General features: G+C 43.3%; 1 protein-coding gene across 12 annotated transcripts in view; it reads right to left on the bottom strand.

The window, feature by feature from the left end:
• Nucleotides 1-27,631, bottom strand: part of Tcf4 (transcription factor 4) — a 343,670-nt gene that overhangs the window by 227,141 nt on the left and 88,898 nt on the right. For 11 of the 12 annotated variants that reach the window (XR_015046030.1, XM_085833424.1, XM_085833430.1 and 8 more), the window contains one exon: nucleotides 200-261. Coding sequence is in view for 10 of the 12 variants with exons in the window: in XM_085833424.1 (XP_085689550.1) it covers nucleotides 200-261 (62 nt within the window). In the remaining 2 variants the exon portion in view is untranslated. Of the gene's footprint in view, nucleotides 1-199; nucleotides 262-3,442; nucleotides 3,462-27,631 lie in introns of those variants that run through there. The other variant, XM_085833431.1, reaches the window with a different exon arrangement.

Here is a 27,631-nt window from a genome sequence, read left to right as displayed (position 1 = left end):
ATTAAACTCATGACACATAGAGATCTGTGCAGGTTTGCGCGATATGCATGCATGGTGCATGCATGTGTGTGTGTACGCATATGCATATGTGCACTTGAGCATGCACCCTTGTGTGTGCATACGTGATGCATGTTAGATGCTTAGTCAATTTACATATATGCCGTGTCTGCTTGCAGGGAGAAAGATTAGATATACTTACCCTGGACGGGCTTGGATGGCCTCCAGTTCCCCAGGACCCTGAGCTACTTCTGTCTTCTACATCTAGGGACAAGAGAGAAGTTCTTTAGGCTTTCTTGCAATAATTCTTTCTTTTTGTATATGCACTTTTAAATTAATGTTTCAAATTAATCTCCTGTTGCCTTTAATTAAGAACCAAGCACAGGGCTACCATGATGACAGTGGCTCCTGACCCGTCGACTTAAATGAACTAATTTAAATTCACAGCAGAAGTGAGCTGGACCCTCAGGAACCAGAGGTATGCACATAAAAATTGCTTCTATCCTCCACAGCATTTGAGAGCCTCCTTTGTGAAAGAGAGGAAATTGTGCTTAAAGTTTTATTAAAAATCTTTTGGACAGAAAACAAACTTGAAAGTACACGAACAAAATTTTAATCCGAGAGCAAAGTTAAGCTGAAGTAAATACCCACACTGACACTGTCAGCATTGCTGCCAGAACACGACTGGATACTGTCTGTTCTCCAGCCAAGTTTATTACAGCAGACAGCAAAATGAGGGGACTCGGTAGTGTGCTCCCACCAGCACAGTGTGGAGATATTTGGGCTTTTGTAAAGGCTGTGGAAACACATTCTGTTTCTAACAAAAAAAAAAAAAAAAAAAAACCCAACAACCAAGCAAAACAAAAGTCCCTGGATTCTCCATACAGCCTAGACCACCATCATCACTGCCATCAGCATCACGGGCATCCTCATCACTTAGAATTTGATATAGTGCATTTGACCGTATTCACCCTTTCCAACTGTTTACAGATCTGCCCCTCCCCTCTACCCACCCAAATTTGTGTCCTATTCCCTTGTTAATCATTCAAGATTAATTTTTGCTGCCCAAATATTCTTTGATGTATGACCTTCTACTACAGGGTAAATTATCATCTTGGCATCTGCCGTGTGGAAATTAAAATTGCTATGGGATTATAAGGCAATATTTTATTCTGATAAATAATACCTGAAGAGATGCTAGTCTATGGCCAGAAAAGGTGGGGCTCACAAAACTCTCTTCCTACCCAGTTCTCATGCCGGCTAGGGTAAGGAGTGGTCCAACAGGGATATTGTGGACTACACTCCTGAGGAGAGCCTGGCAGAACCAGAAGTTATCCATTCCAACTGCTGAACACATCATGGTGTTCTAAGGAGCGTACTATATTTGGGGATGGCCTTGAGATTTTTGATAAAAGGCTCATCCCCGGGGTGTGTGTGTGTGTGTGTGTGTGTGTGTGTGTGTGTGTGTCCTGGTTGATGACAGAGAGCCATCACAAGTATCCCCTGACAGGATCGGAGGAGGGTGTGAAGCTCTGTTTCAGGAGACATAATCCCATGGATTGACTCTCCTCTCATCTCCCTGACACTGTTTATTCTCATAATGGTCTAGTGACATTCCTTTTATCACTGCTGCTAGTGTATTATCAGCAGAAACGATCACAGTATAATTAATTGGCTTATTTTTGGGTACAGAGGAGCACATGGTGTTATAGGATATCTTAAGATATGGGAGAGCAACAGCAACTTACTGCTAATAAATTTGAATCTTCAGCCTCCCTCTATCTCTCTGTGGCCCTAGCATCCTGGCCCTACTCTCTTTCCCTCTTGCTGTCTCTCTCCCCCCTCCTCCCTCTTCCCCTGTCTCTTAACCATAATTCCTCAATTCCTCTTGGTTGTTACTCAAGGAAACAAGAAACTGCAGGTAGATGTCCCTGGTGGACAGTTAGACTCAGTGCACAGCGAGCTGGGGGCACAGAAAAAAAGCTCAGGAGACTACAGGGAGCCTGAAGACAAGGTACGAAACGTTCACAAAACCTGCTGTTTAACCAGCCAACACATTGCCCTGCCCTGCACACACTGAGCTGTAGTTCAGAGAGAAGCCACTTCCAACCTCAGAGAGTTCCATGAGAGAGTTTGGAATCATGCATGGTTCTCTTAATTCCTAAATAAAACACACATATTTTTTGGAGGGAAATGCAAAAGGAAGCCTCCTCATTCACTGCAGATTGCTGAACATTTAGTCAGTACAACCTGACTTAAACAAAAAACAAAAAACAGCCAACTTGGATCAATGGGAGACCCTGTCCTTAAATTTGCCCCAAAGACAAGAGAAAAATAGATTTGATTTTCTCTGTCTGCTATAGACTCCATATGATCTGGACCTGTCTATCTTTCAATTATGGGGTGGGGGAAGAATTTTGGACACATAAGATGGGTAAAGGCCAAGTGGACCATACAACTCTGCCGAAGAATCTCCGCTGGGAGCAATTTCGCCACCAAAGAACACTGGCAAGTTCCATAGGCCTTTCTGGTTATCACAGGTTGGTCTAGAGGTCAGGGACATTTTTAAGCTTCCTACAAAGGCACAGACTAGCCCACTACAATCACAAATTAATGTTCTGGCCGCCACCGCCCACGTATAAACTGTACTAAGGTACAGTCACCCCAGGCCAGGGAAGAAAGAAAACAGTTGGAGAAAAAGATGTGGAACTTGGCTTATAACTTAGAAGTCTTTCCTCAATATGGCATGTCTGTGGGTTTGAAACCAGACTTGAGCTGTCCTGGTTCAGCAGACCTTTAAGCATATCTTCTGTCCACCAAATGAAGGGGGTGTTAGGGGGGTGGTCAACCCGGCAGACTGCTAATTAGCAAGCAGATAAAACACATCAAAACTTGAGTATTCCCAACTGGGCAATTTCAAAAGCGAGCAAGCCACTAATTAAAAAATGCTGGAAGTTGAGCTTTTTCAAAACAGGTTAAATACTGGCCGGGTTCCTCCACAGAGAGCTCCCCACCCAATCAGCTCAGACTGCTCTTTTTCCCATTCTTCTGCATTTCCATCCTTCTCATTTCCAGACCTCACACTGCCTGCCTTCCGTTCAGTTTCCGCTCTTTTACTGCTCTCTTTTGAACCGGATCTTCCCTCCCTTGGCTGATCAGACCTAGAGGATGCGGACAAAGCACCAACTCTCCCAAACTCAATACACAGGGCCACCCAATAAATCCTAACTATATTTTATCTTCGGAAAGAAGACTCTATATAAATGGGTATTTACTCATCTACAGCAAAAAGAAAGTTGGCTGTGGCGATTCACAATTCAGGTAAACATGAGACTTCTGGCCATCTGTTTACATCTTCTCTGCCCTGAGCTTCATCAGACCTGCTAGTTGCATGAACGTTTCCTCAATACCTAGGCCAGAGCATCTCATCTCCAAGTCCACCCACCTCCATCTGAATCGTTTGGCATGCTCGCTTCGAAGCCAGCTTCTTAGGCTGCATCACAAGCACTGCTGAGCCTGGAGCTTACCAGTGATGCAAAGGCAACCGTGTTTATCACAAGGTCCCCAGGTTGTTTTCATGCACATCACAGAGTATGAAAACCACAAGACTATGCTACTAGAAACAGACAAGAAACCCCGCCCACGCCGCTGGGCACCGCCTGCTTCGTGGGGTAGTGAGTGCCGTGGTGGTTAAGAGCATATGCTGTTCTAACGGAGGGCTCCCAGAACCCACATCAGAAAGCTCACAATTGCCTGTCACGTCAATCCCAGAGTAGCTGACATCCCCCTGACCTCCTCACACACTCAAGCATGCGTGCGCACATGCACGTGCATACACACACACACACACACACACACACACACACTTTTTAAAAGCACAAATGAATAGTCCACTACAAAGAAAAAAGAAAAAGCTCAGACTCCACATCAGTTCATGCTCCTGTCTCAACTGCATCCCAGTGGTAGTACTTGCGAAAATCACTTTGTGTGAACCATGCACATGGTCTATGCATGCCCACCGCTCATCCCCTGCCAGACACTGTAGAGCCTCTGATGTCTGATGTCCCCATGACTTTTTCCTATTACTCTTTCCTATTACAGCAAAGGGGTGCCCAAACTTTGGACTGTGTAACACAGCAGTTACTGACATCTATGAAGTCCATGCTTAAGACTTACAAAACAAAACAAAAGGGGTTACATTTATCTATCTATCTACCTATCTATCTATCTATCTATCTACTTGCTAACTTACTTACTTCTTACTTACTATATAGCCCTAACTGTCTTAGAATTCACTACATAGACTAGGCTACCATCAGATCATAGAGTCCCACTTGCTTCTGCCTCCCCAGTGCTGGGATTAAAGCCAGGAGCTACCACCCCCTGCTAAAACCTCAATGCTTTAAAATAAGTCTATAATTTTGTGCAAACTTTACAGCTCTCTCTGGCCACATGTGCCCTGAAGACCATAGGATGGAAATCGCTTAACTAGTCCTTCCCTCACAGAAAGTCAAAGCCTACAGGTGTGAGCAGCCTTGCATTGGACCTTCCCATGCCTAATAGCATGCCAGTTTCTGTATGAGAAAAGAGAAGCTTAGGCTGGCAAGGTACTGAACGGTTAGGAAACAGAAGCACTGAGACAAAGACACTGGGATCAAGATACAGTGAGTTCACCCAGCAAACGCCACAGTGGCACGAATTTCCCAATCCGACACCACCTAGAATGCTCCCTCTAGTGCCTCAGAGGAAGTACATGCATTTAACACACATTATCTACCCACTGCTGTGTGCACAAAACATTAGAGAATGATATTCGATATTAAGTAAATTAAATAAACATTTGGATGAATAAAGCCAATGTGTAGTAATTTTTATGGTAGGCCACATATTTGCTGGAGGTACACAGAAATGCTAGAAGCTATTATATTGGCAAAGATAAAAAAGATATTTTACTGTAATTGTCAAAATGAGAGATAAAATTTGTTTGAAAGAAACAAAATTAACAGTTTTTATTTGATGGAAAATTCAAGTCTTCACAACAGAGTTCAGAATCCAATGGACCAACTCACTTTACTTATAAAAAACCATGAGTTCCTGGGGCTAGCTTGATATTACAGTTCATTAAACAGACGTTTCTTCTACTAGTAACCCAGTGGATATATGCACACTCCATTCCAGGTTGTGATGAGTATATACAGCACATACCGTATAGCAAAGAAACCTGTGTAACTACCTTTAATCCTTGTATGGTGCATAGCGGAGGGTGGGATCATTAGCTCCTTAATAAATCAAACAAGCAGGAAGTGATGAAGGAGTCATATTTTTCTATAGAAAGTGTTTCCATCTTGATGAGGAGACAAAATAACTCACAAGGAAGGACCAAGGCAACACAATAAAAAAAAAAGGAAAACCCCTTGGCATGAGGATGGCTGAAGAGTCAGGTCCTGCCACATATCCCTGTGGTACAAATGACCAGCCACCACTTCACTGTGGGCATGAAGGGACCACAATGCCATGGGCAGAAGGAATGATACGAAAACACCAGTAAAGGGAAGAAATCACACCTTCAAAGATTAAAATGAGCTCAAGTGCCCAAGTTTGCTTGCTTGTTTGTTTGCTTGCTTGCTTGTTTTTTCTGTTATTAATCTGAAGTAGGACAGGCTTCACAGATATATGCCAATGGGTCTGAAAATCAACAAGACATTGAGGAACTAACTCTCAGCTCACTTGGTTAGTTCTGTGGACTTACTCTAGGATGGCTGACCCTTCACTGGCAAATTCCAAAAGTTAATCTGGGCAGAACTTGGCCACCAGCTGCCCGCTGGGAGGTGGGAGTCACTGACAGAATTCTGACCTGTTGTGTGGTTTTCCACTCACTCTGTTCTTCGACACCTGATGACGTAGAGCTCATCTGTGGACAGCTAGGCTGAAAGCATCAAGGAATCTAGACAAGGCTTGAAACACCCTGCTGCGAGTTGAGGAGCAGCCGGAGATCAGAACAAAGGCTCCGCTCTGCCCATGAGCACAGTCCAAATAAGTCACTGGCCTCTTTGAACTTATTTTTGTGAACCATAAAATAAGCAAGTTTGATTTCCATTCCTGGAAATAGGGCAGGCTAGTATATTTGGATAACTCACCCACATAAGACTAAAAATGATGGATCACAAGTTTTTTTTTCTTTTACATCTTCTTTAAAATACTAATGAGCTGACAAGATATGAAACTTCCATCAAGCCAAAAATCAAAGGAAAGCTGGAATCCAGGACACAGGAGACGTTTCTACCCTGAAAACAAGGGCCAATTTAGAAAATTTTGTTTTGTTTTGTTTTGTTTTGTTTTGTTTTGTTTTGTTTTGTTTTGTTAAAAAGGGTTTCTCTATGTAGTCCTGGCTACCTTGGAACTTGTCCTGTAGACCAGGCTGACCTTGAACTCACAGATTGGTTTGCCTCTACCTCCTGAGTGCTGGTGATAAAGGCATGGGCCACCGGAGCCTGGACACTTTAGAAAATTTAATGGCCTCTTGAAACAAAGAGATGAGAAGAGATCTACCCACAGGGAGATATCCGGAAGGTAGTATTTGCAAGCTTAAGGAGAGACCTTTCTGGTAAATGGTTGATTTACAATTGTTAAACATTAAGGGAAGTGTTAGTGTCTCCCCTGCTCATGGCTTCCAGAACTGAAGTTCTGCAAACCACTTGAGAACTGGGACTTCAGGATATCAGAGTCTCTTTTATGACTCCTGGCTTTTTGCTACACAGACCTGAGAGACTCCTGGCAGTATTACCGGGTGACCCGAGAACCATGAGATGGGGGGGGGGGCACAAATGCCACTTTCTTCTTGATGCTCTAAGGTTTGATCATAGGAAAGAGTTCAAACAGCATTAGGTTTGCTCCATGGCTCCAGTTGGCTTTAAAATATTTCCTTTATGTCTGATAACAGAGGCATCTTTCTACATATGCTATATAAATGGAGTGGTGTTAAAAGTTGTGCTGGGCAACCATAGATCCATGTAAAGGAGACAGACCCAATATTATGAAGGTAGATTCTAAACAAGGATGAGAACTAAATGGATGTGTTGGTTAGATGTAGAGCTGGGAATGAGTTCTTTCCATACTTGGAGCCTAGAACATGTTCAATACCCAAGAGCCCAGAGCACCCTGAAATCACAGAAAAGATGACGCTGTGCATCACCCAAATAAATGCCTGCTCTTAGGGAGATGTACTGATCCCCTACTAAAAACATCCACATAGTCAGAAAGCGTGCAGAGGCTAAGGATGGTAAATTCCTCTGAGAGAGATTATCTTTCAGAGAGAGGTTAGCATCTATACTGTCTTGAGACCTCTCTGCAACAACAGGCACTGTTAAATACCCTCCACAGGACATCTGTGGCTCCCACTAATTCCCTAGTCCAGGAAGAACCCTTGGCTGAGCCCTCCACACAAACTGAGATGGCATATGCTCTCTGTCAGTGCCAGATGAATTTAGAGTTCAAAATATTTCATCAGCAAGGAGCGTGTTAAGGACGTGCACATTTTCATTAGCACCCAGCACAATAAGAGCTCTAAGAGGAGCGATTGGAAGTCACATTTGATGACTAGTGCCGACATGGGAAGAGTTGAGGAGTTTCTAATACTGACAGACCATGTCTGTACAACCACGGCTACTGCTGTTCTGGATTAGAAGCAAGGCGGGGTGCAAGGATCTGAGCAAGGATGAGCGCTGAGGAGTCGCTTCTTCAGCACTTACCAAAGCCGAGTAAGGAAAGGACAAGATGGTGGCACTTGCCACGCACCCTCTAAGAGGCAATCAGTACAGAGAAAGGGGACCGTGTTCAGATCACCACTATCAGCTCCGGTGTCCTCAGAGCTGTCTATATCAGATCTGAAATCGAAAGGGAGGGTGTGTGTGTGTGTGTGTGTGTGTGTGTGTAAATGTACAGGTGGGGGGGAGTGAAAGTAAATTGCAGATACTAGCAAAAACACAGAATAGAAAATAACTTTTTTTGGACTAGAAACAATGCAATGCTTTTAGCCTTTATTAATCTCAGTTACAATGCCTTTTAACCAGTGTTAAAAAAAACAATAAAAAGTTATTTTATAAAAAAATAAATAAATGGCAATGTTATTTTTCCCTAAGTTTATAACGAGCTCCTTCACCAAAGTTAGTATTGAATCATCTCAGGCTTATAGAATGGAGTAAGTTTCACTATATATGAATATGCATGTGTGTGTCTGTGTGTGTGTAAGTGTATGTGTGTGTGGGGATATGTACATATATAGTATACACATATGAATCAGGGAAAGAATTTTCACAAATTCAGGTGACAATAAAATGACAAAAGAATCACAAAACTATCATGGTGAAAACGTGTCAGTGGTGTGACTGGGTCTAAACTCTGCAATCTTGTTTAAGATGCAAGGTAGACAGTTAACCTGTGGAAGCATGACAAAAGTCACCCGCAAGTTTTACTGGGAAGTGATCCCTATAATTTGGAGTTCCCTAATAAAATAAGTTGGAGAATACTCTAGTTCTCCTAATTTGTCGGAGATGCGGAGAGACAAGTTGCCAGGATGGGTCCAGGTAGCTTTTGAAATGCCTGGGATAATGGAGACTGTCCCTCAATGGAGTCTTGCTCCCCTGAGCAAGAGGTCAGAGACCACAGAGGCCATGACTGAAGTTATATATAATAATAAATCATAGGCCTGAAAAACCAAGTGTCCCCGAACATCACAGTAGGAGACTAACACCATCACACCAGGTGACAGTTGAGAGCCAGAGGTCACTGTGGTACCTGAAGCCTGAGGGCTGAGGCTACCCGACAATTTCATTATCGCACAGGGAAAAGCCTCCAAGGATCCGAACTAAAGGATCTCTTGTGGGCAAGTTCCTGGAGCAGCGTGAGAAGCACAAGGCAACACTGCAGAGAATAAAATTGTAAAGGGAGCAACAAATTCACAAATGAGCTTCGTTTCTTAGCAGAACACATCATAATTCCATGGCCTTGAACATATACCTTGCATGTGCGTTTTTAAAGTCATACGGGAAATACGAATACGCTACAAAACCAAGGGATGCACACAGATACGGGAGATGCTTCCTTGCTCAACCACTGATGCTTTGTGTTCCAGGAGGAGAGGAAGGAGAACAAGGTTGAAGGGCAACACAGTTCTGCCTTCCTTGTTTTGCCCGTTTGCCTAAGTTCCCTGGAGTGCCATTTGTGAGTCTGAGAAGAGGGCTCCTTTAATTGAAATGATCGTAAGGCTGTAATTGCTCTGTATAACCGCGGTGGTCACCGACTTCTCCCAAAAGACATTTTTATTCTGTTTCTTACTTTTTTCCTTCTAGTTCCCTTTTGGCAAAACAGTGGTGATGATGATGATAATGATGATGATGATGATGGAGAGAAGAAGGAGAAGAGGAAGAACAAGGAAGAGGAGGAGGCCTCCCATTTCTTGTACGCTCATCTCTTCTCATTTCCTATTCTAGATACTTCTCTGGTATTGGTAAAGCCAACATTTCTCAGCATTCAGAAATCCAGCTTTCTAATAGTTACATATGTACCAAATAATCACACACACACACACACACTCACACACACATACACACACACACACTCACACATACACACACATACACACACACACACACTCACACACACACACACACACACTCACACACACACACACTCACACATACACACACACACAAACACACACTCACACACACACCCCACCAGCTCTCCCTTCATCCTCTCAAAATCTCTATCCTTCCACCTATATCCCCTGCCACAGCCTATGATCTTCCAAATGCAGGTGACCAATCCTGCATGTCTACAAGGGGTCGTGTCTCAGTTTTAGGCCAGATTTCTCTGTATTTAGGCTCAAATGTGCAAACCACACTATATTACTCTGCAAAACATCAATGAGGAAGCTTAATTAAGTAACACTGACAGATAAATCCATTTCTTGCAGAGTAATCAAATCAAAGCAGGTTGACATAACGCAGGGACTTAATACAGTTATTCCCTTGTAATTGGAAAAAGGCCCTTTACTCCTCATTAAAGCAATCTTCTGTGTATCGGCAAAATAAGAAGGCTTGGAGCTTTAATACTGCTCTATAAAAGTCTCAAGGGGCAGAACCCTTCGGCAAACAAGGCAGATTATGTAACTCCTTGATCAAGACGGAACACACAGTTCCTACCGTTTGCAACTACTCTTTATGGCTGTTAGGATTAAAAAGGGGTAAACAGGCCTCAACCCCATGCACACTGGGAAGCTGTATAAACTGTTGACACTTTTATAAATCTACCTCCATGCCTATTTGAAATCTCTCAAAAACAAATCTGAAACACTTGACTAATGGGAGGCTGCAGTGCAGAGGTGCAGGCCGTGCCTCTCTTCACCTCGCTCCATGGCCTCGGTGGTAGGTGCTACCTAAACACGATCTGATTCTTATCCATACATAACTTTGTTCATCAGAATTAGGAAAACATAGAAAATGAATACATGGAGCACCTGTGGGTTATCCAGATACTTACCTGGTCAAATGTATGCTGCCCTGACTAGGTCAAAATCCAGAAAGAGTTTAACACCATGGTATCTTGTTCAGATCCCCCAAATTACACAATTTTCAGGCATTTATTTGAATTTCGAAGATCCTGCTGTTTGTCTATTAGCCATTATCCAATTGCAAGATGGTTTTAGTGAAGTAACCTATGTTATAAACACTATTTGGTGGTTCCTACACTGTTAGTTGACCATGGAACTACCCTGATGATCATCAATAAAAATTACAGCTACCCTGGTCAGCTGGTATTGATGAAGACAAGTTCAAAGACTGAAGACTAAGAGGAAATATCTTTTAAAACCCTCCCAATGTTATCCAAAGTTCCTAATTTGAAAGGGTTTTAACTACATTGCAGTCTAAGTTATAGAATATGTGAATAATTTGCAAGCAGAAATGTAGTAAATATTATTAACTTCTTCAGACCCTTTATGTGCATATCCTTAGGACAGATTCGTGCAGTGATAATTTTATCCAAACTCATAATTCACTTTCCAAATTGGTACTACCCTTCCCTCTGGGGAAGACTATGTTAAAGATCATGCAATGAATTCAAACTCTGGGTCTCTTTTATCTATTTTGATTGGAAGTACCTCCTTGGTGCTTCTCTAAATGATATGGAACTTCAGAATAAGTCAACCTCGGATAATGTTCCCTCATGATTATATGAAGGTAGATACAGTACTAGTGTCCCAGGAAGGAGTCCAGGAAATCACAGTGGCCAGCGGCTGGCTTTCTAGCTGTTAAACAATGCCTGTCACCTAGCCAAGGTACGTTGCAGACTATACTTTGTAATTAGTTTTCCCAGGCTGCGTTCACTAGCAAATGATGAAGAAATCCTTTAAGATCATTATAACCAATTGTTAGTAATACACTCATTGAAAACGTGACAAGTGAAGATACAGTAGGTAACACCTGAAAATCCCCCCAGTCCATATCCCCACCCTTATTCTAAAATGGCTTCCAAGTGAGGTCTAACAGATCTCTGATCTGAGGTCCAATAGAAACAATCAAAGAAATCTTAACTCTATGTGATTTAATTAGAAGATTTCTTCAGTAATTTACTTATGTGGCAGTGATAGACCCCAGTCAGGGATAGTCTTCTTGTAGCCTAGGTCAGGAAGAGGAGTACAGGGAAAAGAATACAGTAAACATATCTGCTCTATAAACTGGGAGAGAATTCTGCCAACAGGGAGATAAGATTGAGCAAACCACTTGGGAACCAAGCCAATAGAGACGAGCACACTCAAGCCTCCACTATCACCCTCTGGGCCTTTGCTCCAGGTCACACCCTTTCTAAGACCTGCCACAAAGGCTATCCACTGGATAGACAAGCACAGTCAGGTGCGACATAGAGGAGAACCTAGTAGAGCTGTCATAGGCTGGCAAAAATAAAAGAAATATCTAAAGTTTTAGTGGTGGATGGGGTAAACTGACACTTTAAATGAATATTTTCTTATATTTTTTTTTATTTGTAAGCCTAGCCTCTAATGGCTGAGCCAACAACCCTTTGATCTACAGCAGTGACCTGCCTACATGATTTTCTGCTGAAACGGTGGCACAAAAGTGGTGAGAGCAAGAGATCATTATCTGGTTGGAACGAAGGCTCACTCCATGAAATGAAGTGATAACTGCTTGGGTAACCAAGAACCGAAGAGTAGATAGGCCATGGATCTAGGGCAAAACCAAATACTATTATTCTGTTAAAGCAGTAAGATGGCTTCTATGAACATTCTGCTAGACCCATAAATTAGTGCTCTGCTCAGCCATTGTCAGAGAAGCTTCATCCTGCATTAGACAGGAACTAATGCAGAGACCCACAGCTGGACAATGTGCAGGGAAGAAGAGACCAGGGATCACTACAGGAGATGACTTTATCCAATTCCTCCCCTAGGAAAACTCTGCAGAAGGGGAGGTAGAAAGAGGATAGGAGCCTGTCAGGGGATGGAAGGCACCAAGGCCTTCCAGACACAGCAGCACTGATGCACACGTGAACCTGGAGACTGTGGCAGCATGCACGGGGGCCTGCAGAGGCTCAAGCCAGCTGAGGTCCTAGGACTGGGAGAGTAGTGGACACAACTCAGAACCTATCTCCAACTCTAACCACTCACCAAAGAAAACTGAATTCTATGCCATGGGGTCTCACTGGTTATACAAACAACGTTTAAAGGCGGCCATGCTGGAGACTGTTTCTTTTTGCCTAATAATGCTTTATTTGAGCATTTGTTTTTTACCTTACTGGTCTTTCTTTTATGTATTATCTTTTCTGATTTTGTTTTTAGCGTGTGTGTGTATGTATGTGTGTGTGTGCACAAATGAAGTCAATGTGCACAGGACAAACACAATCAAATACTCGAATGCTCTTGATATGAATGAACATGTCTTAGACAAATCAGTGCTCTTGCTTTTCATCAGCTTGGTCAGAGACATCTGACACAGGCACTTCACTCTGTACCTCAATGATATAATCACACATTCGCCGTATGCTCTGGTTATGTCTAAAACAATTTTTATATTCAGTTCAATTAAGGTGATGCATCTGGAATCACTTAAGGTATGAAATTGGGATCAAGAGCAGTTTCAGACTCAAATACAAGCGGACTACAATCATTTTCACACTGCCAAGACGGCCCCCAGATCGTGTCGGCAATGAGCGCTCCTCGTCTCTGCCCTGCCCTGTGCACACAGCATCGGTTGTGAACCATGGGATGGGGGTGACATCAATTTGTGGCTGCCCAGGACTGTGATACAGAAATGACCCTGGTGTCCCTCAAATGCATTATGTTCCCCATGTTTGCACTTGCAGGGCCTTAAAAACACAGGAACACAAGCTTGATCACCTGCTCCAGCTCAGGGGGTTCCACGGTTATATCCGTAACAAGCTGGAACACTAACTGGGGTTCTTAGGTCCAGCCCTCTAACGCTCATAGGATCAGGGAGTAGATATTTCATTCCCAGAAGTCCGCAGTGAGGCAGCATCCTGTCTTGGCCCATCTGGTCACCAGCAACACACTGGTGAAAAACGAGGTTAGGTGCCCCGTTGTCTGTGTCACAAAGCCAGAACTCTTCTCAGGAATGGTAGAAATGCCGCTGGTTTGAAAGGAGATGGATGAGGGGGACCTAAGGAATGACGCTAACCAGGCATCTTGAGGGAGCACGAGAAGCAGAGAAGTGGCCAGGGAAGCCAGAGCTATTGGTGGAGAATAATAATTTATCTGATGAGATTAGCGAAAGGTTGACTAGAAAGGAAGCCTGCCCACCACGGCGTAGACTGAGATGCAACTCGGAGATGCTGTGGTGGGGGAGCCTGTGCCTGCCAAAGTCGCTCTGTAAGGCAGGCTAGCTGTGAGTGATACAGTGGGAAAATAGCCACTAAGCCAGATTTTATTTGATTTGTACTGATGATTTTTATTAGAATACATGGATCATTGCTTCAACCTTTCCGTGTAAAACCAAATCAAATTCAGAAACTCACACATCAGCCACCTAACCTTCTGCCGCTCCTTCTGCCTGACGAACGTACAGCAGCCGCATCTCGTCTGATCTGTCCTCGATAAATCCTTCAGCTACTCAAAACTGTTGGGCCAAATTTCGGGAGGCAAGTGGCCCACAAAAGCAACTGCGAAATCTGCAGCTACAAATAAGAAAACGGAAAGACGACAAACACCCCCACAAGCTTCATGAATACGGGAGGGGGGGAATCAAAACAATACACAGCCAAGGCCTAACAAGGGAAAGAGGATTCTCTGCACTGGGTCAAATGTCCTGTCACTTGTTTCTAAAAGGCCTCACTTCCACTCGCTTGTCAACCCTGCCCAGTCTGAGGCACTGCGCAGGACTCTGCAAAGGACGACTCTCAAATAAAAGGAAGCCCACCAGCATGTGGAGTGAGTGTAGACTTCAACAATCAGTTTCACAAATAAAAAATGTTATGACACTTAAAGAGAAAATTGCAAACACTCAGTGCTCCACAAGCAGAAAATTCTCTGTATTATTCATAAGAACCGAATCTTTAAAAGGAGTCAAGTCCTACGGCATGAACTGAGACCTTCGGTCACCCCCTCCCCGCTCCTACACATTTCCGTTATATATGGAAGGCCCCTTGGGCTTTTTCCATTCTTCCTCGGAAATACCATGGTTTCCTTATAAACCTATATCCACCAATGACTGCTAGACTGTCCATTTTAAATACATATCACCTTCAAGGTGTCCTGCTATAATGCACCGTACTGGCCCCTCCTGCGAGAACTGAGAACCAACCTTCCCAAGCAGACATACAGCCACATGCTACATGGTAGCATCTCAAGACTAAAATGCCTCGGAGAACCAACTGCTCTCCCAACTTTTAAGCCCCTGTTGTAGCCTTGAACACTTTAGACTAGGCTTTAGCCACTTGGCTACTAGGAAAGCTATAACCCAGTCAGATCATGTGACTATGGCTTGGCCAATAAAATAAGAGTATAAGTAATATTTGTCTTTTCCTGGCTTGCCCTCTAACCTTCCCCCGCCACCTCCTATGAACTTTGATCAGCCTAATACCTACTGAATCCCCTAGACCCTGATGGGAGGCAGGGCAGAGGGGATTTGGGGGGGGGGGGGTGAAGCTAGACCTCCAGAGTTCTAGGCAGCAAAGCAGATTCTCACTGCTCTCTGACAGCAGAGGGAAAACAGCCCTCGGTAGGGCTGAGCTGCAGAAGCTGGGAGTTGGTTGTTCCAGCCATTCATATGCCCTGCCGAATGCATCCTCCAAACAGACTTCTCTGAATTCTGGCTCGATGACTCTATCCGTGTAAGCAAAGCAAACACGCGCAGTTAGAGCTGGCACCGTGAAGCAGGGGAAACTGGTCTTTGAACTATCCTCCTTTCCACTCAGACTTGTTTTCCCTCAGCACTTCCTCCCTCTGAGCACCAAATGTTCTCAGGCTGCTCAGTCTGTCTCAAGAAAATAAACAGAATGCATTTAGTATCGCCTTTCCACCATTACCTTCCGAGCACCACCCACGAGAGTGTGCTGAGCTGCCTGCTTTGCGGACAACTTGGGGACATTTTTGATATCTCGTACTGTATGGATTCTCATCCAACAAAATGGGAGTCACTGCCTCTGCTCTCTGGATTGTCATGAAAAGTATTGGGAAAGTGTTTGCCAGAAAACCTGGAACATAGTAGGATTAAAACTGTATAGACATAACTCCCTATTTTATTATAATTGTCGTCTTTACTTCTTCAACCCAAAGGAAACAAAAGATTAATATTGAATGGGTCTTTAATCTCCGAAATATGTAATTTGAATTGGGATAAAATGAAAAGGCAATATTTGATTACCAAAAATAAAAGTTTGTGGCAGTATATAAAATTTCATAGGATAAAACTACTTTTATTATTTTGGAATGGACACAGTAGTGGGTGATGCCCTGAGTTATGCCCTCAGCCCCTGTAGTTGATTCTTGTAAGTTACTGTTACTCAGGATGTAATGATGGTAAGAGTCAAGGGTCGGATAGAAAGGTTGACACTTAAGGAAATGGACTGAACTGCCTCAGTATGTCTCAGAAGCACGGATAAGGAAGAACACGTTCCTCATCTCTCAGCTGACTCAGTTGGAGATTCTACAGCAAGCACGGCAGAGACATCACGAAATTCAAACAAGCCCTAACACAATAATGGGAATGTTATCAGTAAACAGTTTTGCTTTTGCTTAAAAATAAAAACATTTTAAAACACAATAAAAAATAAATTCCTAAACATCTCTGGCATCGGTATGCTGTCACAGGAGCAGGAAGAATCCTAAGGTAGGGAGCCACCTTGCACAGGGCTCACCGTCCCCACGATGTGTCCAATGATCAACACATTCGTTATTCAAAACCAACAATGGCGGCAAATTTACAGCACGGAAATTGGCAAACATTGCTCAGATTTTTTTTTCCCCTTGAAGAGGAGGTCGTCCAAAGCTGGCCACCATCTCAACGAAAGCTTTCACTGACAATCCTTTTGCAAAGTCCTTTCTGTAGGTTGATTGCGCCCTACAGATTAAAGTGTAGGCATCACATGATAGGTAAGAGGCAAGGGACCCTGTTGCCTGTGCTGTTGACTGGGAAAACTGGATGGCTTACATTTGTTTTTTACTTTCCTCAGAACAAGAAATAGAAATCACTATGGACACAGAACGCTGTCACTTAAAATGTCTAAATTCAGATATTCTCCTCTTATTTATTTTTTTTTATCTTTTCACTGTGCCTTTATTTTTACCCTCTTTATCTGTCTCTTCTCTATGTGTCATTCCTACCCTTACTGCTAGTCATCCAAGTCCCAAGTTTATATCTCCTTCAAAAACTATCATTCTCTACATCGCAAGAAATACACTTGTGTGCAGAGTCTGAGATTCGCTCCCCGGGATCCTGAAGTCAATGGCTGCTCAAGTCCCTGATCCTCTCTCTGGGACTGACCCGCACACTCAATACCTGATGAATCCGTACTAGGAGATGCAGGGGCATACACTGGATTCAGAGGAGGCTCTGATGTCAGTTCAACTGTGACAGGTGGGAACAACTGATATGAGGCTTGATCCCCTGCCTAGGGGTTGGGGAGCCAGGGCACTGCAATAGCTTTCAGGTGTAGCCTGAGCTCCGGCCGACATATAGCCACTAAGCAGTCTCCATCAGGCAGTGAGTTCTCCTCATGCTGGGAGTATGGCATGACTCCTTTGCTATGTGAGCAAAACTGGGCTATCTCATCAGACCCAGAACCTTGTAAAGGCAAAAATAAAATAATATTTAAAAAATGCACATTTACCAAAGCGATCATTCTGCACAAAGGCAGTGGGAAGAAACACAGTGAATACCTAGGGAGCACAGGGTGTAACTTGGTCACAACAGTAGACATCAGGGCAGGGACCGAGGAAGATACAGCCTTGTATCTGTCATGGTATGTACTGCTGAGATATTTACCACATGTTCTGGAGACTCTGAACAGACAGCAGAGTATAAACCCATGAGATGCATATGTGCATTCTGGAAATGGTTTCTGTGAGAACGATGGATTATTTGGGGGGTGAGGTCTTAAAGAAAAAAAGAGACAAGAAGCCACTGCTGTATCTGGTCCTGAAAAACGGCAGGTTTTACTTGGACTATAGAGGAGACAGATTCACAGCTAATTTAATGAGAAAACTAAGGGGGAAAGGGTTACTATGGTTTGTTCCAAAGTTTTCATCTGACAGCATTAGTAAAAATCTGGGGGGGGGGGGGGGGGACTAAGAAAAGCACGTTTAGACATTTGTGTTCCAAGTGTCCATTTGTTATCTAAGTATAAAATCCAGCAAAGTAGTTAAATAAGTGAGCCTGCTTCTGAGAATAGGGAACATAGATTATTTCGAAGTCTAATTTAAAGTTCGATGGGGCTGGAGAGGTGGCTCAGGAGTTAGGAGCAGTTGTTACTCTTGCAGGCAAGCAGGGTTTGGTTTCTAGCACCAACATGGTATCTCACCACCATATGTAACTCTAATTCCAGGGGATTCAGTGCCTTCTTCTCAGCTCTGTGGGTACCCAGCATGCATGTGGCAAACATACGTACATGTAGGCCAAACACTTATTTCCATACAACAGATGGATCTACAAGAAAATGAACGTTCGTCATCACAGGGCATGGAGTCGCCTCTACCTGCACAATGGCAGAGACCAGCCGGCTTCTAAGTCTGGCAGCCGCCCTGGAGTTGCTCTGTCTACAAGGGTGAATGATCGTCTATGTCTTCCGTCTCCTCCATATCATCTTCACCTTGGAGATTTCTCTCAGAATCACAGAATTTCTGGATCGTCTCCTTCAATGACATCTAGTGACAAAGTATAATCTATAAAATGTTCTCGTCTTTTGATTTGCTATTATCATAAAATGAATCCCTAAAGCCAGGGATTTTTTTTCCAGCCCTGTATAACTGGAAGCAAGCGCTGGAGTGAGGCAGTGAGATGGACCTGGCAGGTTGAGTGCAGTCTCGCTGTCCCTTTGGGAGAAAGTAAAGCACACGAGCTCTGCAGACAGAACACACCGAAAAAGAAGATTCTATGCCAGTGTGGATCCCAACTCAAGGAGGACTCTGGTGTTGGGGGGTTGATTTATGCTTATAAGGGAATTAGCAAGTCTGCTGCAGGTCCCTGCCAACAATTGGTTTTTTGATGGGTCAATCAAAAAACCAGCAGCCAACGACTGGGCAGGGTGAAAAAGGCGGAACTTTTAGGATTCCTGTGCAAGAAATGGTGGAGAAGAAGGGAGTCCACTATAAGAGGGGTAGGACAGACTACAAGCTGTGAAGGAGCAGGAGAGTGAGAAGGCTGAAATGTAGGTACAAAGGGAAAGTTGCCCCATAGGAGGGCTGCTCAGAAGGAAACTGGGCAGCAAAGTTAAAAATATAGATTTAGAAAGTGCTAACTCAGCAATACCGGAGGGGAGTGTGTGCTAGTCTTGGGGGGGGGCGTTGCCCAGTCATTGAACAAGTTAAGGCTTTTTAAATATAAAGGTTGCATGTACGTGTCTTTCATTCGTGAATCCAGTGCTCTCGGGCGGGTGCAGAGCCGTGCACTTGCTGGGAGCATAGAACTGACTTTTTAAAAGATTTACCGATACACCCAGGCATGCCAATTCAGAGGGCACAGTGTATCACCAAAGAGGTCTTTGTGCTTGGACATAAAAACCCTGCCTGTTCACCCCTTCATATTCAATATACAAGATCTTTCCATGTGTCAGAAGAACAGTATCCTTAGCTGTGGACCATCGTGAACTTCGCACAATCCACACGGACCATTCAGATTCCCCTGGGCAAGGCTAAAGTACCTCTTGTTTGAACTTCAGCATGTGTTTCCTTAGATATGATACCTTCCCAACAGTGCACACCACTCCACATCCCTGTAATCTCAAGCTCAGATTTTAGAAAGGCAACAGTCATGTGATATTTTATGTCTTATCTCTTAAACTTTCCTTTGGCTGTAGAGGGAGATATCTCCCCTTCCATAAACACTAGTGGTCTTACATACATATAATATATTATTGCTGGCCTTGGGACAGAGGACCAAAACAACTATCTCTCCTCACTGTTGAAACCATCTATAATCAGTGGACAGAGACGCAGAGAGTGACGTGGTCGTTCTGTATCGGTTTCTTGAGTAGCAGCTACAACAAAGAGTTTTTCAAATCCTTTTCACAGTAACTTCCCATTGATTAGCAACACCACCCATTCATATTTAAAGTTCTGCTTCAGTTATAATCATCAGAGCTGCCACTGGAACAACAAGTAGCCTACAGTGGCTTACTGCTTTGGTTTTTTTTTTTTTCAAAGCACTCTGGGACACAGTTTTTCATCTCTCTTTAGAAATTTTATGCATCAGAGATTTGGGGCTCGGTCTAGACCCTCAAGGCAAGGTACTGGGAAATCTGGGAAGAGAACCCTATCACTCCTTCTTTCAACTTCTTTCCAAACTGGCTTGTACCCCATCTTCAGAAGCTGGGAGAGGAAAGTGACATCTTCAGATGTGAGCATCCCAAATCCAGACGAAGGGTGCTCTCTGTAGCAAATGCTAGTTCACTTTTGGCAATCCAATAATGGAGAATTCAGATGTCCTAATTACTGGGGTTTTCCTTGGGGTTAAATATGCTCCCCCCAAGAAAACACTAGGGGTTTTTTTTCAGTTAATATTAGCTCTGAAAAGCATTTTTTAAATTCATTCATATGTATGTGTATTTTCTTCCACACAGAACCTGAAATTATTTTTAAAGTGAACAGGTCTCATGAGAGACTATGGCATGCACCAGTGCACAAGCTAGACCTAAAAAAAAATCCTCAATGGAAAAAATATATATATATAAACAAACATATTAACAAACAGCCCAGCCATGGGGAAGGCGCAGTTTTGTCAGTAAGGGTCAAGTCACACAGACTATTGATCTGCCCAAGTTTTAAAACTCTCAACTTTCTCTTCATTCTGAATGCTCATCAGTGGGGCCCACGTTTTCATGTAGTCGAAGCACCTCTTATATTGTTCCTTTCCCAAAAACCTCAGTAGCAGAGATCTTTGTGCATTGTAGCAGAGAAAATATCAGATGTAGATTATGACTACACAATCCGGTTATATTAAATAAGAACGCCCGCTCACTGAACGTGCATGCCGCTATAACATCCGTCTGGCTCGTCCAGTCTCTTCTTTCTTCTTATCAGACCTGTAGTGACTTTGACTTGTAGTGATTGGCCTGGTGTTTCCTTCTATATTAACATCCTGCAGCTCTTGGTGGGTCAGCAACAGGGAATCTCAATTTCAGTTCCATAGCCCACCTCAAACTCACTTCCTCTGGTGCTCTCCACCGGGCCGAGGACTGAGTTCCTCAGTCCTACACGCCTGGCCACACTAGGACCCTAAGAGAGGCCCCCTACTCCAAGGGAAGAGATGATTTCTAATCCTCTCCAAATATTTTCCTGTTTAAATATGAGGCACAAAACTAAGTAAACGTTTCCTTCCTGGAATGATACCACACAGAGGGAGGAGCCTAGAGACCTGGGAGTGGGGTACCTATGCATTTCTTACACAGAGGCTAAACTGTGTCAGGATTTTATTTGCTGAAAGCATCTTAACATAAGCTAGAGTTCCCCCTTTCTGCCATCTAGAACCAGGCTTGTCAACTTAATGTTCACAAATATTTTTTAACAATAACTACCTGGATGAATCTAGACTTTGGCAGATGGGCCAGTGTCTTGAGGCCACTGGCTTGTATTGAGTTGGAGTCATTTTGGCATGGAATCTCTCTGCCTCACAACAGAACATTGCTTTCACCTCTCTTGTTCACTCCTGTCATCCCTCAAATATCAAACAGGCCACACTCAGCTCAGGTGACATCTAATGGCTGCGCAGCGTACCTAGAAAGCATCCATCGTCACTTTGATTTACCATCATTAGCTCTATATGCGGGTTAACCAAGGTCCAAAGTTACTCATACGTCTAGTTACAGGCATTTTTCTGGCAAGAGCATCTCTAGCTTTTCTTGGCTTTTGAGAGTAGTCTCTTGAGTCTCTGCCATTTAAGCAAGCTGGTCCTTAGCCAGCCACTGCGTCTGCCTGAGTCACATGTATTTTCTCTCTCTGTAACGGAGTAAGAACACAGGACATGTTGACCAGTCTGTCCAAGCTCTTGCTTGAATCAAACACCATCTTTAAGGAAAATAATCCTAAAGTTTCTCAATATTTTGAACATCATAAATGTTATAAACTTTCCCAGGGCCTCAAAGGCCAGTCATATCCCCTACTTCAATACAAGACGAAGCAAAGGTTCCAACCCTTAACATGTGAAATGGGAGCCATTTTTCTATCTGTGCTCTCCCCCCAAATAAATTGTGAATCCTGAGCACAAGAATTTAGTGTTAAAAGAAATAACCACAACACTGGTGAAAGGTTTAAGTTCTGACAGAAAAGACAGAAAAGAAGCTCCTAAGAGCTGTTGCCGGGAGGAGATGTGGGTTTCCATGGAGCAGAAGTTCAGGAAACTCTAAAACAGAATTGCAGGCTATGGTAAGTAAAGTCATCCAACAGGAAAAGATGGCAGGGGAAGGGCAGGTTGGACCTTCAGGTCACTTGAGCGCTAGTTCCCTGAAGAAGGAGTCTCCGACACCAAGAAAGGATGCAGACGGGTGGGACTTCTCCACGACCAAGTTGAAAAGCACTTCACTTGGTCTTACTTAATTCATCTACGGCCACTACCTTACAGACCTCTCTTCCTCTTTTCGTCCCTCTTCCCCTTCCCCTTCTCTCTTTTCCACTGGGGAAAGGCTTGCCTACCTTGTGACCCCTGAGAAGCCACCAACAGTCACCTCTTATAGTCACCCCCCTTCAGTGGCCCCCTGCTGCTTTCAGCAGGAAGAAAAACATTGGCATGGTCACTCTGCCTTTGCCACTCCCTTCTGTACTTCAGCCACACGCACACTCTTCTTGGGGCACAGTCCGCTGTCTAGCATCCTTTTCTCCTTTCACCAGGAAACTCACAAAATGACGAGGCAAAGGGGTGACCCATCAATTCTCCATGGGGTCACAAGGTATTTACAGAGATGTTATTCTTCCAATACCCCGACGTTAAGGTTTAATCAGGTGGGTGATGTATACATGTCCGAGCTGTAGATTACTGTGAAGTGATGAATGGTCACACCATGGCAATGCTAGCCTGACTTTGATGCTTCCATGGGATGTGATTTAGGATTCTGCATACTCAAGATGTAACTCCACAGGATAGAAAGTTAGAACACATGTGGTGACTGGTGGAGCCTCGGCATCTCCAGTTTCTGATGTGCACAGAGGCCAATCCATTTCATTGTCACTTCTAGCTGTAGTCTATACTGGTAAGGTCGACCGGTATTTACTTACAAGGGTCTTGAGAACTCCCATCCATTCTCGAACATCTTGCAAATGGAGTATTAACATTCTCCACAGACTGAATCTTTATCATCACGCAGGGTGTCCGCTTCATTATCACCTCCACAGGCAGGATCTCCCTCACCATACTGTCAGGGGGTGCTGAAGTGCCTACGCACCCTACGATTGTGCTCTCCAGCCCCTTCAGCTGCTCTGTTCACTCTTAGTCACCACTATTGGAAGTTATAAATATATAAATGTGTAGATGTGAGTGTGTGTGTGCATGTTTGTGACAGAGTAAGAGAGTGTGTGTGTGGGGGGGATCTTTGCTGGTTCCCAGCTGGAGCAAAAATCAACAAAAGAATAGGGATTGAGACTGGGCTCCTAGGGCCCTTGAAACTCAATGAATATTAGTTGAGTGAATAATCAATTTTATTCTATAAAAAAAAGAGCCTGAGACTTTACAATTAATATATATACATATATGTGTGTGTGTGTGTACATATATATATATATGTGTGTGTTTGTGTGTGTGTGTATGTATAGTGTACATTACAGAGCAAAACACACAGAATCTAACAAAATACTTATCATTAACAGAATTTTTTATGCTGATGAAAATATATTATGACAATATATGATATAATAAAGGAGAAACCATTTTTTCCGCTAAAGGCGTCGCATATTTTTAATGAGGTCATTATATGTTTTATTTCACTAAAATATTGAATCGGGAGCATCTATAAAAACAAGAGGCAGAATGAGATAAAAACTTAAGTCTGTCCCATAAAAACATCCATGAGATGAAATTTTCCAATTTATGACACTTTTAAAATAAAAACCATATTGGAAAGACCCTAACCCAGACACCTGATACACAGTCTACTACTCATTTCCAAAGTGGTTGTATACAGAGCTCTCACCACCCCCCCCAAAAAAAACAAAACGAGAAAGAAAGAAAGAAAGAAAGAAAGAAAGAAAGAAAGAAAGAAAGAAAGAAAGAAAGAAAGAAACCACAGAGGAGACGAAACCAGCCAGAAGATGTATACAGTGCCCTTCAAAAGCCCCGGTAAAAGCCACAGATAATTGCCAAATGTGTGCAAATCAAATGGACAGTTTGTTTTATGTATGATTTTGCAAAGCCTTTACAAACATCTATGCCTGGCTTTGCACCCCATTTCAGAAGATTTGATGGAAAACTGTACTGGCATAAACAAACAAAGCTATTCTCAATACTTATACTCAAAACAAGAGGGAGGGAGGCAGAGAGTCAGATTAACTTCTGCATTTAGTTGTGGTTACCAAAACCCTCCTCGCTCCCTGGATTTTCATTGGTTAAAATCTAATATACAAAACATACTGGGTTTTCCATTTAAATACAACACACATGCGCGTGCACACACACACACACACACACACACACACACACACAGCCTTTCTTCCTGTCCATACTAAGCATTTTTTTCAAACATTCACTCACAGAGTAGACCAGCAAAGAAATGTGTACAGATATTTTAAAATATACCATGGCCCTTTGTGATATAGGATGTTTAAGCTAACATGAGTGAAACAAGTGTTTCAAGGTCCTTCTTAAAATTATTTAGAATCCAAATAGATTATGAATTGGGGACAGAAAGGAGAAAAGAGGAGAAAAATAACCAACCGAGCAAACTGGATGGGGAAGGAATTGAAGAGTCCTTGGCCAGACAAAAAACATGTTCCCCACCAGCTTAGACTGTAACTCTGTAGTCAGCAGGCCGCCTGGGACAGGGAGTGTGACCCTGCTGACCTTGGGGTCTGTAGGGATGCAAGTCCTCTGCACACAGAACTGGATGCACAAAGCAAGGAGCTATTCGCCACTAAATAAGACAAGGCAAACACCTTGCCTCCTCACCACTTTGGTTTGGACAGGGATCCTTTGTTATTGTTCTCTTTTTAATTTACTTTTTTTTAAATTCAGAAACGTAGCTGCAGTGCACACAGGAAAGTGAAAAGCCACGAAGACCCTCCTGACGAGACAAGCTTTCTAAACTCGCCTGTCTGGCGTGGAGCTTTCTCTGGGTCTGTACAGAGCGTAGAGCCACTATTTCTTATCCATACAGATGGAGAGAAGCAAGGTTCTCTGTAGATGTTAAAAGCATGACTTTGTACAGGCCTGGGGAGCGTGATTTCTAATGCTCCAATTTGACTCCGGTTGTCTATGGCAACACTTTTAAAAATTCTCTAGGAATATGAATAGCGGGGGGGGGGGGTGACACAGATCCTGGTCCTGAGCCTATACCCAGGGCAGCCCAGATAGCTACAGACAAGACAACAGTCAACAGGTTACAATAGGGCTCCTGCTTTGAGAAACACTAGATAGTTCACCAAATTCCAACTGTCTCTCTGGTGTATAACTGATCTAGAGTACTTACTGTGTGGGAATGAGGGAAGAGGGGAGGGGGAAGGAGAGGTATAAAGAGGGAGAGGGAGAGAACTAGGGACATAGAGGGAGACTAGGAGAGGGAGGCAGAGAGGGGGAGAGGGAGGGAGAGATTCTAGAGATTTCTCAAACTTTCAAAGGTACTAAATCAGATGTTTTTAGATGGGGAACGCAGATTCTGAATTTTCACCAAGCCTCTTCCAGAGTCACCCTTTCAACGCTTCAGACGCATTGTGTGGAGGCAGGAAGTGAGCCATGACCTTTCTCCTGGATCTTTGAAAACACTTTGTTCACCAAGTGTCTAAGAAATGAAGTCACAGAAGAAAGGAAAGGATTCAGAACGTCCAATGAGAAGTGAGTTTCACGGTGGATATCAACCATCAGCCCAAGAAGGAAGAATACTCGAGTGTCCATCATGGACCTCCCACTGTGAGCAGAGTTGGGAAGGAAAGGATCCCCCAAATAGCATGTGTTCAAAGACCAAAGCTGGAAGAACCTTTAGTGGGGACCATGACCTGTCCTTTGTACATGCTGGTCTGGATCTGAATACAGATGAACATACCATACCAGAGGACAGAAACAAAACCAGAAATACCTGGAACTGTTTTCCAATGCCCATATGCCCCCATAAAATCTACAGAATCCAGCAACAGTCAGGCTGCTCCTCTACAGCCTAAAAACACAGACCCTCCAGCACAGGGAAATCTCTGAACAAAGGCACCCCCCTCCATCCCTGTCTCCCCCCCACAACAGGATGAAAAGCTGTCATCTGATTCAATCAGACTGCATTCAAGACAGGGAGTTCCAAACTGTATCTGAGCTACTAGGCAGGCTCCTTCACCCCCAAAGGAAGTGCTGTGTACATTTCTTAATGATGCACGAATCAGACAGTGGTTTCAATCCTTCTGGTGGGTGAAATTTAATCCCCACATTTTTTTAGTCGGAAAGGATAAACAACATGAGAAAATGAGTCTTGAAGAACAACACGCGAAAAGACACATCAAGAATTGTAAATATTGGCATTGAAAACTTTGAGTGTCGTCTGCTGACCGACTTTAATCACCACAGTATCTCTGCGGTTATTTTGCCTTTTTCTGTGGTCCTTTCAAGAACAGTGAGGTTTATTTCATTTACTTGAGTACCTGTTTGTTAGCAAGTATGACTCCACTAAGGCAACAAGCATCAGGCAGACTTATAACTGTAGTCCTTTAAACTCTTCCCACCCTTTAACTACATGGCACATATCTGTAAAAGGGGATGGTCATGTATACTGGAGATTCAGTGTACTTAACGAAATGTCATACGTCATACACACAGACTTGAACAGCACGTGCAAGCTTTTTTTATATATATATAAGTATCATCATTAACTCCAAATGAACCTCTGGGAAAGCAGTATAACCTGTCTTGAACTGGAACTTTAAAAATTGTAAATTCAAGAATTATAACAATAAATTATAGCTACAGTGGCCTGAGCACTTCTGGAACATGGTTCATCTCATTAAAGGGAGACACGGTTTCTACCCATAATCTCTATGACTCCAGAGAAAGACAAACAGGAGATAGGGCACATCACAGCAGTAAGCCCTCCACAGATTCTCCAGTTGAGAAGAATATCATTTGGACCACACCAGTATTTCTCTGGCTGTCTTCTGTGTGGTACAGAAATGTTCATGAAGAGAGAGGATGACTGAGAAAGTCATTTAGTTGTGAGCTATGTAATAGAAAGGTTAAGAGACGGCGGGGAGGAAAAAGAAAGTCGTCTTTCAAAAGATGATTTCCGTTTAAACTTCAGTTGATGGGGAGGGGGAGATCCTAGGCCATTAGTCTCCAGTGTTGCTTAATAGTTTTCCTTATTTGCAGAAGACAATGAACGCTAATGAGTTACATCCAACAGCTCCAAGACATGAATTGCTGGGTGCGATTCACAACTCCTTCCGCCACGTGCCTCTGTGCCATCCCTCTCTTACTTAAGGTTTGAAATTAAGGTTATTATTTATGAGAGAAAGTTGGAGAGACATTAAGAGCTATCACAATTCACCCAGACCATCGGTGGGCGAGGGCGGTTCCATTCGGAATGAATGGAGGAGGATCGACTGCAGGCCAAATATTTAAACAGGGGTGCAAAGGATACGCATGCGGCACTCCGCACGCACCTGTCGCTGTGAAATTCAACACTCACAATCGAAAGGGCATTTGTGTTCACAAATCAAGTAATTATATCCCTAACTATCCATCTGCATATGCAATTACCCAGTCTGTTGCACAGAAAAGCAGAT

The sequence above is a fragment of the Mus caroli genome, unplaced genomic scaffold, assembly GCF_978045245.1.
Source record: "Mus caroli unplaced genomic scaffold, Mus_caroli_1 scaffold_19, whole genome shotgun sequence".
In the NCBI taxonomy this organism is placed as follows: domain Eukaryota; kingdom Metazoa; phylum Chordata; class Mammalia; order Rodentia; family Muridae; genus Mus; species Mus caroli.
The sequence above is the reverse complement of the archived record's forward strand: the minus strand, read 5'-3'. Positions and strand labels throughout refer to the sequence as shown.